This window comes from Nipponia nippon, unplaced genomic scaffold (genome assembly GCF_047370975.1).
Source record: "Nipponia nippon isolate SJK-2023a ecotype South Korea unplaced genomic scaffold, ASM4737097v1 scaffold_19, whole genome shotgun sequence".
Lineage (NCBI taxonomy): Eukaryota > Metazoa > Chordata > Aves > Pelecaniformes > Threskiornithidae > Nipponia > Nipponia nippon.
The window spans coordinates 78,345-90,842 of NW_028262335.1; the positions used below are offsets into that span (position 1 = coordinate 78,345).

The following is a 12,498-nucleotide window of genomic DNA, read 5'->3' on the forward strand; positions in this document are numbered from 1 at the left end:
CTTTTCCCAATCACATGCTTCATTTGCCTTGTGATAGCCCCCAGGAGGATTCATTCCATAACTCTCCCAGGGAATGAAGTAAGACTGATGGGCCTATGATTTCCTGGATCCTCCTTTAAGCTCTTCTTGTAGATGGGGGTGACATTAGCCTTCTTCCAGTCTTCTGGCATGTCCCCTAGTCTCCACAACTTCTCAAAGGTTATGGAGGGCGGCCTAACAGCGATGTCAGCCAGCTCTCTTAACACCCTCAGGTGGATATTGTCAGGGCCCATCAATTTGAAGGGGTCAAGCTCCTGCAATAGTTCACATACCAACTCTTCCTTCACTGATGGTGCGTCCGTGTTTGCATCAACCTGCATTTTTGTTCCCATGGCCTGGGGCCCAACAGTGCTGGTCAAAACAGAGGTGAAGGAAGTGCTGAGAACCTCTGCCTTTTCAGCGTTGTTGGTGACTAATTCACCTCTCCTGTTTAACAGTAGGCCAATATTTTCCTTCTGTTTCTGCTTGTTGTTTATGTACCTGAAGAACCCTTTCTTGCAGTTGTTCACATCTCTGCCCAATTTTTGAGCTGAGCTTTTGCTTCTCTAAAAAAGCAAAACCATCTCTGCACGCCCTGGCAATGCCCTGGTAGTTCTCAACGGTTATTTGTCCACTTTTCCATCTCTGGTACGCTTCTCTTTTGGTATGGAGCAGACTCAGAAGCTCGCAGTTAAGCCAAGGGGTATTCTCTTGCTCTGCTGTCGTGGTTTAACCCCAGCCGGCAACTAAGCAGCACGCAGCCGCTCGCTCACTCCCCACCGGTGGGATGGGGCAGAGAATCGGAAGGGCAAAAGGGGAAAAGTCGTGGGTTGAGATCAGAACAGTTTAATAACCAAAGTAAAATAAAAATAGAACAGTAGTAGAAGTAATAACAATAATAATAATAAAACCAAGTAATGATTGTACAATAGTGATACAAAGCCAGCGATACACTGTCCAATTGCTCACCACCCGCCGACCGATGCCCAGCACATCCCCCAAGCAGCGATCCTTGCCCCTCCCCCGGCCACTTAGCAACTACTTAGCACTGCTTAGCAAGAACCAAAACATCAGTGTATCATCAACGTTGTACGCATCCTAAACCCAAAACACAGCCCCATACCGGCTTCCAAGAAGAAAACGGACTCTATCCAAGCTGAAAGCCGGACAATGGGGAATGCAGGAAAGCTTTGGAGAAGAGCCTTGCACTCCCCATGGTTCCCTGCTCCCTCCTCTCCAGGAGCTGCAAGGTGCAGGACAAGCAGAGGAAAGCGCCCGCAGCCTGAGAAGGCCCAAGAACTGCCAAGAGCAGGGAAAAGCCCTGAACACACCACCAGGTGAAACTTTCTGCTGATAAATCCAGGACCCATGGACTTATCGGGATTAAACATTGCCACTCTTCCCTGGCTATGGAAACTCCTTGGCCACCGTCTCCTCCTGCGGGACTGTCTTTAACCTCTGGCGCGGGGTATTTGGCAGCAAATCTGGTTTTTAACAAGGTTTGGTGCCCAGCTGGAAGACTATAACCTCAATTCCAACGCCTTCTCAAGAGCAGAATTGATCACACCAGGCTGAAACGCAGGGAAGTACTTGGATAGGAAAAGTGGTTTTGAGACTGATGCAAAAAGGCGGCGCTGACACTTGATACGGTCACCATCAGATTAAAGACAGTCAGTAACCAGAAACCACTGAAAGAGAACAGAGAAAAGCCAAACTGAGAACTATATCCAAAGGAGCTTTGCTTTTACCAGTCTCAGCACGGAGGGAGTTTTCTGTGTCCATTGTGTTCTGGGGAAAGAAAACATTAGCCACGTGGAAATACCCTCCCGACGTCTCATTAGAGTTTGGTCCAAAGGCAGAACTAGCAAGGTAAATCTGAAAACAATCGTTGAAATCAATACATAAATCAATGCAGGTTTCACATTCCCATCAAAGGGAATCTTTTTCTATGGAACTATAGCATTAGTTATACCTGATCACAACTGGAAACCGTGGCATTAAAGAGCAGTGTTTTCTGATTTACAGGAAGGAATCAACGCCCCCGCCGCCTAATCCCCTGCTCGCTCGGGCACGTGTTACCCTGTCAGAGCCCAGGGAAGGGTTCCCCCACCTCTTCCTCTCCCTGCACAACCCACGTACCTGCCTTTCAATGCACAATGTGCTGCCGCATTTCAGCTCTCCAGTCCTGCCCGCCGTGCCTGTTTCTGCCCCGACCACAGCCGGGGAGGGCACTGGGAAGGCACTGGTGCATTCCAGCTCTTCTCAGCTGGCCTGTGGCTCTCAGCAGATTTGTCAGGGCCTGCCTGGCTCTTGGCGGCCACACGCTGCAACCGCGGGGGCAAATTCCCTCTTGCCCCCTGGCTGAGACCCTGCCTGCCCCAGCCCCTGTGCCCACGCTCCCTTTGGCCCCCGCCGCCCCCTCCAGTGCGGGACAAGCTTCAGGCTCCTGTCCTGCTGCAGAATAGGCTTGCCTCTTCTCATTCTTCCTCTCTCCCCATCCCAGGAGGCGCTGCTGCTTCTCTCGCTGACCGACTTGGCCTCTGCTTCCACTCCTCCTTCTTGACTACATGAGCAACTAGGAGAGTCGAGGGCTGGGTCTCTGCTTCAGTCTCACCTCCTGTTTGGGTGCCTTCAGAGCAAGCAATCGGCTTCTCTGTGTCCGTTTCTGTGGCCCCAGAGCAGCAGGCATTCTGCTCAGTGTCTGCATGCTCCCCTCCTTCCAATGATGTAGTACTCTGAAAGGATGACGTGCCTTTTTGGGTGGGAAATCCTAAGTTGTCAGAGTCGCTGAGAGCCCTTGGCACCGAGGCCCACCTCCTGCCATACCCCCTGCCACCCAGGGATCGATTGCCCTAGAGCAAATTCCTCTGTGGAATTCGCAGTTCGTTGTTTAACCTCCCAAACATTAATCCCAGTGAAAACCAGGCTCACAAGACACATCAGGAGGAGCAGTCTCATTACGCCAAGAATGTTCAGGGAGCTGAGAGGCCAATGGAAGGAGGCTAGAAAGACCTCTCCTGGAGGAGAGGCTGCCATTCTTTCTTCTCTCCACAGAGGAGAAAGCGGGGAAAGGTGGAGCTGCTGATTTTCTCCAGGAACAGGTTCTCCGAGTACTGGGACAGCACTGCAGGAGCCCAATACCGGAGCAGGCTCAAGGCCAGTGGTTTTATCAGAGCTCTCCCAGGCAAAGCAAACCAAGGTGATAAACAGCACAGCAAATGCAGACAGTGCAAACAGTCCTTAACGCTGCTTGGAGTTTGTCGCACAGCAAGAAAGGAATCAAGCACCCGAGCGCTGAAGGAAAGGCATAATTCAGCCCCCAAAGTAAACACTCGGGGAAGACAAAAAAGTTGTTTTGGCTGGAGGAGGAGAGAGCGGGCTGGACCGAAAAGTGGGCACACAGCCGGGCCCAGGGGTGGCGATCAGGCTGGGCAACTGGGCTGACAGGAGCCTCATGAGGAAAGCAGCTTTGCAGAAACTGCCCTGGGGGTCCTGGTGGGCACTAAATTGATCACGAGCCACCAACCTGGCCTTGCCACAAAGGCGGCGCCTAAAGGTCTGCTGGGCTGCGTTCGGTAAAGGGTTGCCAGCAGGTGGAGGCAGGTGATCCTTCTGACCATCAGGAAGCCCTTTTTCACTGGGAGGGTGACCGGCCACTGGAGCAGGTGGCCCTGCTTGAGCTGGGGGGCTGGACAAGATGACCTCTGGAGGTCATCAACCAGCCTGTGAGTCTGTGCCCATCCCCTGCAGTCCCATCCGCAGCTTCCAGGTCTCCTGCCTTCTCCGCCTTGGAGGCTCAGAGCCCCTTCTTTCCCTCCGGGCAAGCTGAGACACCCTCCATGCCCATCCCTGTGAGCTCCGATGCCCTCCCTCCACCTTGCTGGGCGCTGCCCTCCCCTCCTCTCCCCTTCTTGCACGCCCGCATCTCCTCTCTTCCCGTCTGAGCTACTCAGCTCCCACACTGGGCAAGACTGGGCCGAGCTGCCTCTGCACGGTCAGTCCGAGGGGTGCTGGGGATGGGCAGCACTGTGCGGGCAGGTTGCTTTTGCGCAAGAATGGGCCAGCACACGGCATCGTTAACAGCCCATCCTTGCCAAAGCCCTGCCAGTGAACGTCCTTGCAGGCACCGGCTGGTGACCACAGCCGGGAGCAGGCCCCCGGGTGTCTTTATTTGGCATCTCCAGGAGGAATACGGTGTATGGAAAGGCCCCATGCAGCTAAGGGCTCTGCTGCTGCAGAGGAGGCAGCGCTGTGCTCGTGTCCCACGTGCTGCCGTAATGGCCTCGTGCTTTTTATCGGGGCTCTCGGAGCTCCATCTTCTTCGCCAAGCTAAAGGAGAAACCAAAAGGTGTTCAGCTGGATGTCCAGAGAAGAGGGCAGAGACCTCCTGCCCACCAGCTCTGGTCTTGGAGGCTTTCTGTGGTCTCCAAGACAAGCCCTGCCCTGCAGACCCAGGCCCATCAGCCGAGAGCTGGCAGAAGAGAGGCCAAACCCCGGAGGAACCCACCCCTGTCCCCATCCGCCCCTCTTCTGCCCGCGGACATCTCCCTGGGGCTGGAAGGCAGCTGTGACTCAGGGGCACAGCCTCAGGACCCCGCTGCTCTCCTGCCAGCCAGCTGCCAGGAACACACAGTCCTTCCCGCGTGCTGCTGCCCGGGCAAGGGAGGAACGTGCCACTGCAGGAAAATGCCTCCTGTGCTTGGAGATATTTACCAGAGGAACTGCTCTGGGGCCGTTGCCCGCAACCTGTTCACCTCCGTGGCCTTCCTCCACTCCTCCTGGCGGGCTCTGTAAGGCTCCAGATTTGCGAGCACCTGTCTTGCCCGTGGTGGCCGGACGCTGCAAGGGCAGGGACAAATTCCCTCTCGCACCCTGTCTGAGACTCTGCCTGCCCTAGTCCCTGCCCGCCCCTGCCCGCTCCTGCCCCTGCGCCCACGCTCCCTTTGGCCCCCGCTGGCCCCTTCAATGTGGGACAAGCTTCAGGCACGTGCTGGGGGGCTGCCCAGAGTCACCGGGCATCGGGGGCTAGCCCAGGCCATGCCCGTCTCAGGGGCAGGGGAAACCCAAGGGGCCGTATCCCTCAGGGCTCAGGGCTCGGCTTCCTTGACCCCGGAGCATGCTGGCCCCATCTGCTCGACTCTCCCTGGCCTTGCCGGCTGCTGCCACACACTTACTCGGGCTGTGGTGTCTCCCACCACGGGGCTGGTGTCCTCGTCTTCTCTGCTCCCTGAGGGGAGAGAGAAGCCGTCGCTGCTGCCAGAGGGGCCAGAGTCTTCTTTCTCCTGCTTTCAGATGCTCCGGGATGGAAGGCAGCATCTTCCTCTGGCCTCCGGTGCTCTGCCACTGGTGGCAGCTGTTGTGCGAGGCAAAGAAAGAGGAGGCAGCTCAGACATTTTTCTCTTTCTCCAACCAAGGCTACATTAAGGGCTCCGTCCCTCAGCCATTGAAGCCAAGGGACACTTTGGGTTCCTCCTCTCTACCCCAAAGGGCTTGGCAGTGAACCCTCTACTTCCTCTAGATACCGAGGCGTAACAGAGATCCCGTTCACAGAGAGACCCCTGGCAAGCCCAGGATAGAACGATGGAGTCCTGCGCAAGACTGCAAGGAGGAGCCGAAAGAAGTCCCAGAACGAAAGCATCCAAAGGGATCCTTTCAGCCTCCTCATCCGCAGAGCGGATGCCGCCTTCCTGCACGGACGTAGGACGCTATCGTGACGCAAGTCCGTATCACGTACCGGGACACATCTCCCCTGCCTGTCGAGAGCAGGCAGTCTAGCTTCAGGAGCTTGCTTCCTCTTGATGTCTCTGCCCTTCTTTGCAGAGTCCCCCGCAACTGGTGGCAGCACGCTGCAAACACACCACATGAGGACTTTGTCTGGGGACAGCGGGAGCATCTTCTCCAGCTTGTCCTCAAGAGCCAAGCCCGTGCCTCACCACAACACCTGCTACACACTTCCCAGCCAGCAGGAAGAGCTAAGAGCGCACGTGCTCCTAACCGCTCGGCACGAGGACAGCCAACGTGGCCAAGGGCAAGAGCTCCCACAGGCAGGGCCAAGAGCGCGGGCTTTCCCAAAGCCAGCTCTCCGAGACTCTCACCTCCCTCTCCGCACTCCAGCCTCAGACTTTTTCCTTTCTTCTCCCGTCACCTTCCCATCACTCATCCGAATTGGAGGAAGACGCCGATCAGAAAGGAAGCCTTGGCCGGGAAGAGCCCCTGAAGAAGAACAAGAGGAAGCTCCTCACAACTGCGTCCGCGGAACACTTGGGACATGAAGGACGTGCCGGCCTTCCTGTCCAAGCCCGCTCCCCTTCCCTGAGGGCCGTGCTGCTCCCAGAGTGTTGCTGTCCCACTGCTTCCTTGGGTCCCCACTCAGAAAAAGGGGGGCCTGCTGGGACACCTTGCGGGCTTGAGAAGGCATTCTCTTTGGCATGGAGGACGTCGGTTCCTAAGAGGGGAACGTACCCAGAGTTGCTTGGGGCTTGGCGCTGGATCTGCGCCTTGTTCCACTTCCGTGGATGTAAGCACTTTCAGGCAATGCTGCTGACTCCTCATCGATGTGCACAAAGCTGGAAAGAAGAAGGGGACACCGGTTTGAATGACGCGCAGCACAGTCCACTGCAGCCTCTGGGAAGAAGCTGCTCACAGCCCTCCAGTTTTGCAAAGGAGAAGGCCTAACAGGTTGGCAGCACACAGGAGGAGACCGAGTGGCACAACACTGTTTGTCCTCAGTCTCGCTCAAGGGAAAGGGAAGGAGCCGATGAAGCTCTCTGCACAACGGTCCCTCGTTGCGCCTCCAAGGCAGTTCCCACACAGGCTGGGAAGGTAAAGCAGGCCCTCTTCCCTGGGACTCCACCGCAAGACAGCCCGCTTTGCAAAGAAGCAAGAGGCACCGCGGACTTCACGCAGAAGCACTCCTTGGGCAGAGTTATTCCCACCCAGCTGCAGGAGGAGACCAGCCCTGGCAGCAAGGCCCTAGGCAGCTCCCTGCGGCTCGAGCAAAGAGGGGCTGAGAAGCTGCGCGCTTGGCCCGTCCAGAAGCAAACGTACTCACTTTGCTAGAGAAAAACATACTCACTGTGGGAACACGAAGACGCCTCCGGGAGGCATCCGGAAAACGGTCCTTTCTGTGCGGGCTACAATCAAGGGCCTCAGCCTTGGCGTCTGCAACAGGGACAGAGACATGGCAGGGGGTCCCCAGGGAATTTACCCGTTGGTCACAAGGGCACACAACCTCTCCGCCACCCACAGCCCAGCTGCCTCTCCACCACCCTCCTGGGCCTCTGTGTCCTGCCCAAAGCTACGAGCCTCTCCACCATCTTGGCCTTTTGGGGTGGCAAGACCCTGCTGGCGCTGTGTCTGCAGGAGCCAAAGCACGGGCCACACCAGGGGCCTGGCCTTGCCTCAGCTCGTCCCTGGGGCATGGCTTTCTGGAAGCAGGAGGGCAGGCCCAGCCACAGGTGCCGTGGCAAGCCTGCCCAAGGCCATGCCTTTAACCCCGTTGCAAAAGAGTTAGCGGGCGTACGGAAAACGTGCCAAACTCACTTGGAGGAAAGCGTTTGCCAGCTTCCCTGTCTTATCCACCTCTCGGAGCAGGTTTTCAAAGAACCTCATGGTCACCCTCCCTTCTCGGCACAGCAGGATGCCCACGTTCTTGAAGACAAAGTCGAAGTTCTTGCCTTTGGACAAGGCCCACACAAAGACTTTCACGGTCGCCTTGATGCACTTCAACACCTTCTCCTTGGGAACGTGGAGGCGCAAGGCGACCTCGGTGTAGATCACCTCCGCCGCTTCTAAATCCTCTGCGAACAAACCACCCAACAGCAAAGACACTTGATCAGCCCTTCCGTGGACTCACATCACCCTTCAGCACAACGGCCCCTCGCGAGCCCACCAACCCTCCTCCCACACCACCGACCCCCCATTCAGCAGCAGACGTCCTGCCTTGGTGGGCCGGAGCCCTGTCCCCACGCAGGCTGCTGCCCCTATCCAGGAGCAGAGAGGGCCATCCGAGGGCAAGGACACCACACCAGACACACTCCCAACCCCGTGGTGCCCCGCAGCCACCACCAGTGTCACAGCAGAGCCATGCCTGGCCTTGGGGCCTGCTAACCCTCTCTCCTCTGCTGCCAGCCAAACTACAGCTCACTCCGGCCCCTTTTAAACTACCAGCCGCCTGCAGGAGCGAGCAGCAACGCTGGCATGGAGCAGCGTTGATGGGGAGCATCAGCTTCATCATTGCCAAGTGACTCCACAGCAGCACCTCCAAGAGAGTGCTCTCCAGCAGCAGTCAGTGCAGCATGGCACCCAGAGAGCCCCCCGCAAGGGCTGCAGAGCTGGTGGGTGGCAGGAACCCCAGCCGTGACACAGGGGGAAGCCCAGGTCCGAAGGTCTCATCTTACCAGGCTGCGATCTCTTTTCATTGGGCAGCTTCTTCCCCACCAGAAAGGGCTTGTCCAGGTTGAACACCGGTCTCTCAGCCTTGAAACTCTCCAGGTTTCCGTACCAGAAGGTGTTTTCCGTAATGTGCACGGTCCCCACACCCATTAGCCTGACAGTCTGAAAAGAAGGGCAAGCAGGGAAGAAAAAGCAGGCATTTTTCAGATGGGACAAAGGAGGGAAGGCTTGTGTGGCCTTGACTTAGGGTGATCTGTGGCCCTGCCGGCCCTGCTGCTCCAAGGGCCAAGCCGAGGCATGCAGGAAAGCTTTGGAGAAGAGCCTTGCGCTGCGCACGGTGCCCCGCTGCCTCCTCTCCAGGAGCTGCAAGGTGCAGGACACGCAGCGGAAAGCGCCCACAGCCTGCGAAGGCCCAAGAATTGCCAACAGCTGAGGAATGGCTCAGCCCTGGCCTGGGCTCTCTGGCTGGTCATTACTCCCTGCCAGCAGGGCTAAGGAAGGCTCCAAAGAGGAAACCCTACGATCATCCTTGGAAAGCCTGGCTTGGCTTCTGTTCTGCGTTCACAGGAAAGTTGGTCTCTGGCCAAACTGCCAACTCTCCTGCTCTCCTGGGACATTTTGTCTGCTTTCTAAGCTGGGTGAGCAATCAAGGTGCTCAACGGCAGGGCAAGGGAGAGGTCAGGAACCCCCCGTGGTCTGAGGGAGGAGGAGGAAACCAGCCCCACCTTCTTCAGCAGTAGCTCTTGTCGATAGCACTCAGACACGCTCTCCCAAATTTTAGTGATATCTGGGGAAGAAGAGAAAGACGGGCCATGCGTGAAGTCATCAAGCTCACCACCATCCCGCACTTTCCCAACCTCAGGTCCCCTTCTCCAAATGGGGCCCTCTCCCTGGGGCAAACCACCAACGCATCTCCACCCCAGAGAGAGGACGACGCTGTGCCCACCGGGGCCTCGGGGGAGCTGAAGGCCTTACCGTCCTTTGTGAAATCTGCAAGCTCTGGAGACAGCGCATGCAGGAAATCAGAGGAGAACCACTCCATGGCTGCAGCTCCTCCTGGCCCAGCTCCTTCACTCCTCTCCACCTCACCAAACAGCCCCGGCGCTACGGCACCGCCTGCCTCTGCCTCCTCCTCCTGCCTGCAAAGCAGCTCCCAAGAGCAGAGCGGTGGCGAGAGCAGCCCCCACGCCTGGGCTCGTCCCTGACTCGCAGGGCAATGTGGGTTGGGGTGCCGTGGGGAGAGATAAGGTGTGCCGGTGAGGCGGGGTGTCCCATTGTGACCACGGCCCCTGTCACAGGCGGGCTGCAGGTGACCACAGCCCGTGTCACAGAGGGGCTGCAGGGCCAGATGCATACCCACACACACCCTTCTCCCCCCCGGGCACTCTGCCAGGCTTCAACCTACACGGGGAAGGAGGCTGCACTGGCCATTTTGCCTCCATCTGTCCCGGGGGCCAATTCTCCCCAGCGAGGCCCACGCATCAGGTGCTTGCTTAATTTGCCCCCTTATTTCACACCTCCTCTCTTTCTGGTTTTGCCCATTGCCTCTTATCCTGTCCCTGGGCACCACCGAAAAGAGCCTGCCTCTGTCCTCTCTGCACCCTCCCTTCAGGTATTCTTCTAGATAAGAATAAGGTTCCCTCTGAGCCGACGCTTCTCCAAGCGAAAGAGCACCAGCTCACAGTGTCTTATGCTAGGAGAGCTGCTCCAGTCCCTTCATCTCCTGTGTGGCCTTCCTTGGACTACCCCCCATACGTCTATGTCTCTCTCATCCTGAGGACCCCAGAACTGGACATCAGGCGTGGCCTCACCAGTGCTGAGTAGCGGGCAAGTGTCACCCTGGAGGACCTGCTGGCAATGCTTTACCTAATTCGGCCCAGGAAGCCTTTAGCCGCCTCTGCGGCAGGGCCACACTGCTGCCTGATGTTCAATTTAGTGCCCACCGGCACCCCCACGGCCTCTTCTGTAAAGCTGCTTTCCGGCTGGGTAGCCCCCAGCGTATATTGGTGCCTGGGGTTGTTCCTCCCCAGGGGCAGGACTTTGCACTGCCCCTCGATGAACCTCACGAGGCTCCTGTCAGCCCATCTGCCCAGCCCGATCACCACCCCTGGGCCCGGCTGCGCAGCCAGTTTTCAATGCACCCCACCCTCTCCTGCGCCGGCCCGTACGTGGGAGCCAAAGCACAGGGCGCACCAGGGGCCTGGCCTTGCCTCAGCTCGTCCCTGGGGCATGGCTTTCTGGAAGCAGGAGGGCAGGCCCAGCCACAGGTGCCGTGGCAAGCCTGCCCAAGGTCACAGCTTTAACCCCGTTGCAAAAGAGTTAGCGGGCGTACGGAAAACGTGCCAAACTCACTTGGAGGAAAGCCTTAGCCAGCTTCCTCATCTCGGGTCACCCCCATTTTTGATCGGGCCCTCGACTGAAGCTGCTTCTTCCTTTACTCTTCTTATGGCCGAATGAGGTGGAGCAGGATAAGAATGTTTTGACCGCCATCGGTGAAAAGACCAGGCAGGGCAGCCGGCAGTAAGCTGTTGAACGAGTCCGTCACTGCGGCACTCTTCTGTCAGTAGTCAAACGCTAGAGCAACTCCTTTCTTCTTCTCGCAATGAGCTCTCTGGTTTGATGCATCACCTAAGGCTGCAAGTGCTGAGCAACTGGGGCCACCCAGACTATACCTGCCTGTCTCGATTCAGGGTGCAAGGTGATCCTCCCAAAGACAGGGGAAAGGTGTCAGTTTCATCTGGCAATAAATTACGTTAATTTTCACCAAGTCGAGTTGGAGCCTGATTTGCCCGGGATGCTAACTGCAAGCGAGGTCCCTGTCCTTCTCTCAACCCACAAGCTTACTGGAGACTTCAGGAGTACCTAGCAGAAAGTCTGACAGCCGCACGCTTGCTGCCTACACAGTAACGTTAGCCTGTACACAAAAGATGAAATTAATGGACACTTTTCTGATGCAGGAAGCAACTAAGGATCAACTGAATACAACCATCACTTGTTACCTGTTTTCACCAGAGGCAGATGCTGCTTCAGCTTCTATCTTTCAGGCTGTTATCTATGAGAAAATGGAAGCATGTCTTACTGTATGCAGGAAATCCTGAGTTGGAAAGTGTGTTCATGGCCTCCTTTGCCTCTTTATGCACATACCTAGTGAAAAGCCCAGGGAATGTTACAGTGTAAGTGATTAGCAAAGCAAAGCCAGGACACCTCAAGAGATCCCATAACTCCATGAGTCTCCTTCCTTTTCACCCCCCAGTTCCCAAAGCACCAAAGGCAGGAGAGAGCAGGGCAGTCATACGCTTAGGTCGCAGTGCGGAGGAGAGAGTAGGAACAGCCCTCTGGCACCCAGATCAGTAACAACAATTTCTGCTCTGAACTGGGACTTAGTCAAAGTGCAAGTACAGCACTGACCCAGATATGAAACTGAGGGTGTCAGTTAATCCCCGGTGCCACACACACTGTACCTTCTTCCGTTGCCTCCTCTCAATGAACTGTTTTCCAGGCTCTTCCACCTCAGCCCAGCTCAGGCACCTGCGCTCTGGCCCAGGGCTGCCTGGGGGCTGGCCACCCTCGGGGCAGCAGCAGGAGCCGCTCTGACCCCGGCTGTGGGGCTGTCCCTGGGGCTGAGCCCTCGGGCCCAGGGCTGGGGACTGGGCCATGCTGGGGCCCACGGGCGCCGAGGTCTCCAGGGCCCCCAGGCCTGTCCACGCCGGGAGATACCTGCTCCTGCGCCAGCAGCAAGCCTGGCCCTGGCCCTGGCCCTGGCCCTGGCCCTGGCCCTGGCCCTGCTCCTGCTCCTGCTCCCCCCAGGCCCTGGCTGCCCCCAGCCCAGCTCTCGCCCCTTTCTCCTCAGGCCCCTGGGCCTCGGCCCCCTCTGGCCCCGCCCCACCTGGCTCTGACTGACAGCCCGCCTCTGGCTCCGCTGATTGGCTCAGCCGTGGCCAATGGGGCGGCTGTTGCCGGGCGGGCTCAGGCAGCCCGGGCCTCTCCTCCCAGAGCCGCCCTGCGCCCGCAGCCCCCTGCGCCGCCACAGCCCCCGGGGCTGGGGACGGGGGATTTCGGGCACGCGTGGCCCGGGGCAGGAGCCTG

General features: G+C 57.7%; 1 protein-coding gene across 2 annotated transcripts; it reads right to left on the reverse strand.

The window, feature by feature from the left end:
* Positions 1-816: 816 nt before the first annotated feature.
* LOC148055988 (uncharacterized) lies at positions 817-12,180 on the reverse strand. 2 transcript variants are annotated; one of them, XM_087755355.1, is made up of 12 exons: positions 11,874-12,180; positions 11,412-11,464; positions 9,138-9,199; positions 8,418-8,574; positions 7,561-7,817; positions 7,094-7,179; positions 6,481-6,584; positions 6,114-6,231; positions 5,753-5,864; positions 5,193-5,371; positions 4,732-4,857; positions 817-1,706 (listed from the first exon to the last, which is right to left on the reverse strand). In XM_087755355.1, the coding sequence occupies exons 4-12, from the start codon at positions 8,560-8,562 to the stop codon at positions 1,580-1,582; spliced, it is 1,254 nt and encodes a 417-aa protein (XP_087611481.1). In that variant the 5' UTR covers positions 8,563-8,574; positions 9,138-9,199; positions 11,412-11,464; positions 11,874-12,180; the 3' UTR covers positions 817-1,579. The 2 variants fall into 2 exon arrangements, with proteins under 2 accessions (XP_087611481.1, XP_087611482.1); XM_087755356.1 differs by lacking the exons at positions 11,412-11,464; positions 11,874-12,180 and adding an exon at positions 9,388-9,449.
* Between the last annotated feature and the right edge of the window lie 318 nt (positions 12,181-12,498).

Coding starts and splice junctions, on each gene's coding strand:
- LOC148055988 (XM_087755355.1), bottom strand. CDS start 8,562: ATGGGTGTGGGGACCGTGCACATTACGGAAAACACCTTCTGGTACGGA. Junction 6,232..6,480: donor CAAGCCCCAAGCAACTCTGG/GTACGTTCCCCT, acceptor GTTCTTCTTCAG/GGGCTCTTCCCGGCCAAGGC. Junction 5,372..5,752: donor GGCAGGGGAGATGTGTCCCG/GTACGTGATACG, acceptor CTCGCACAACAG/CTGCCACCAGTGGCAGAGCA.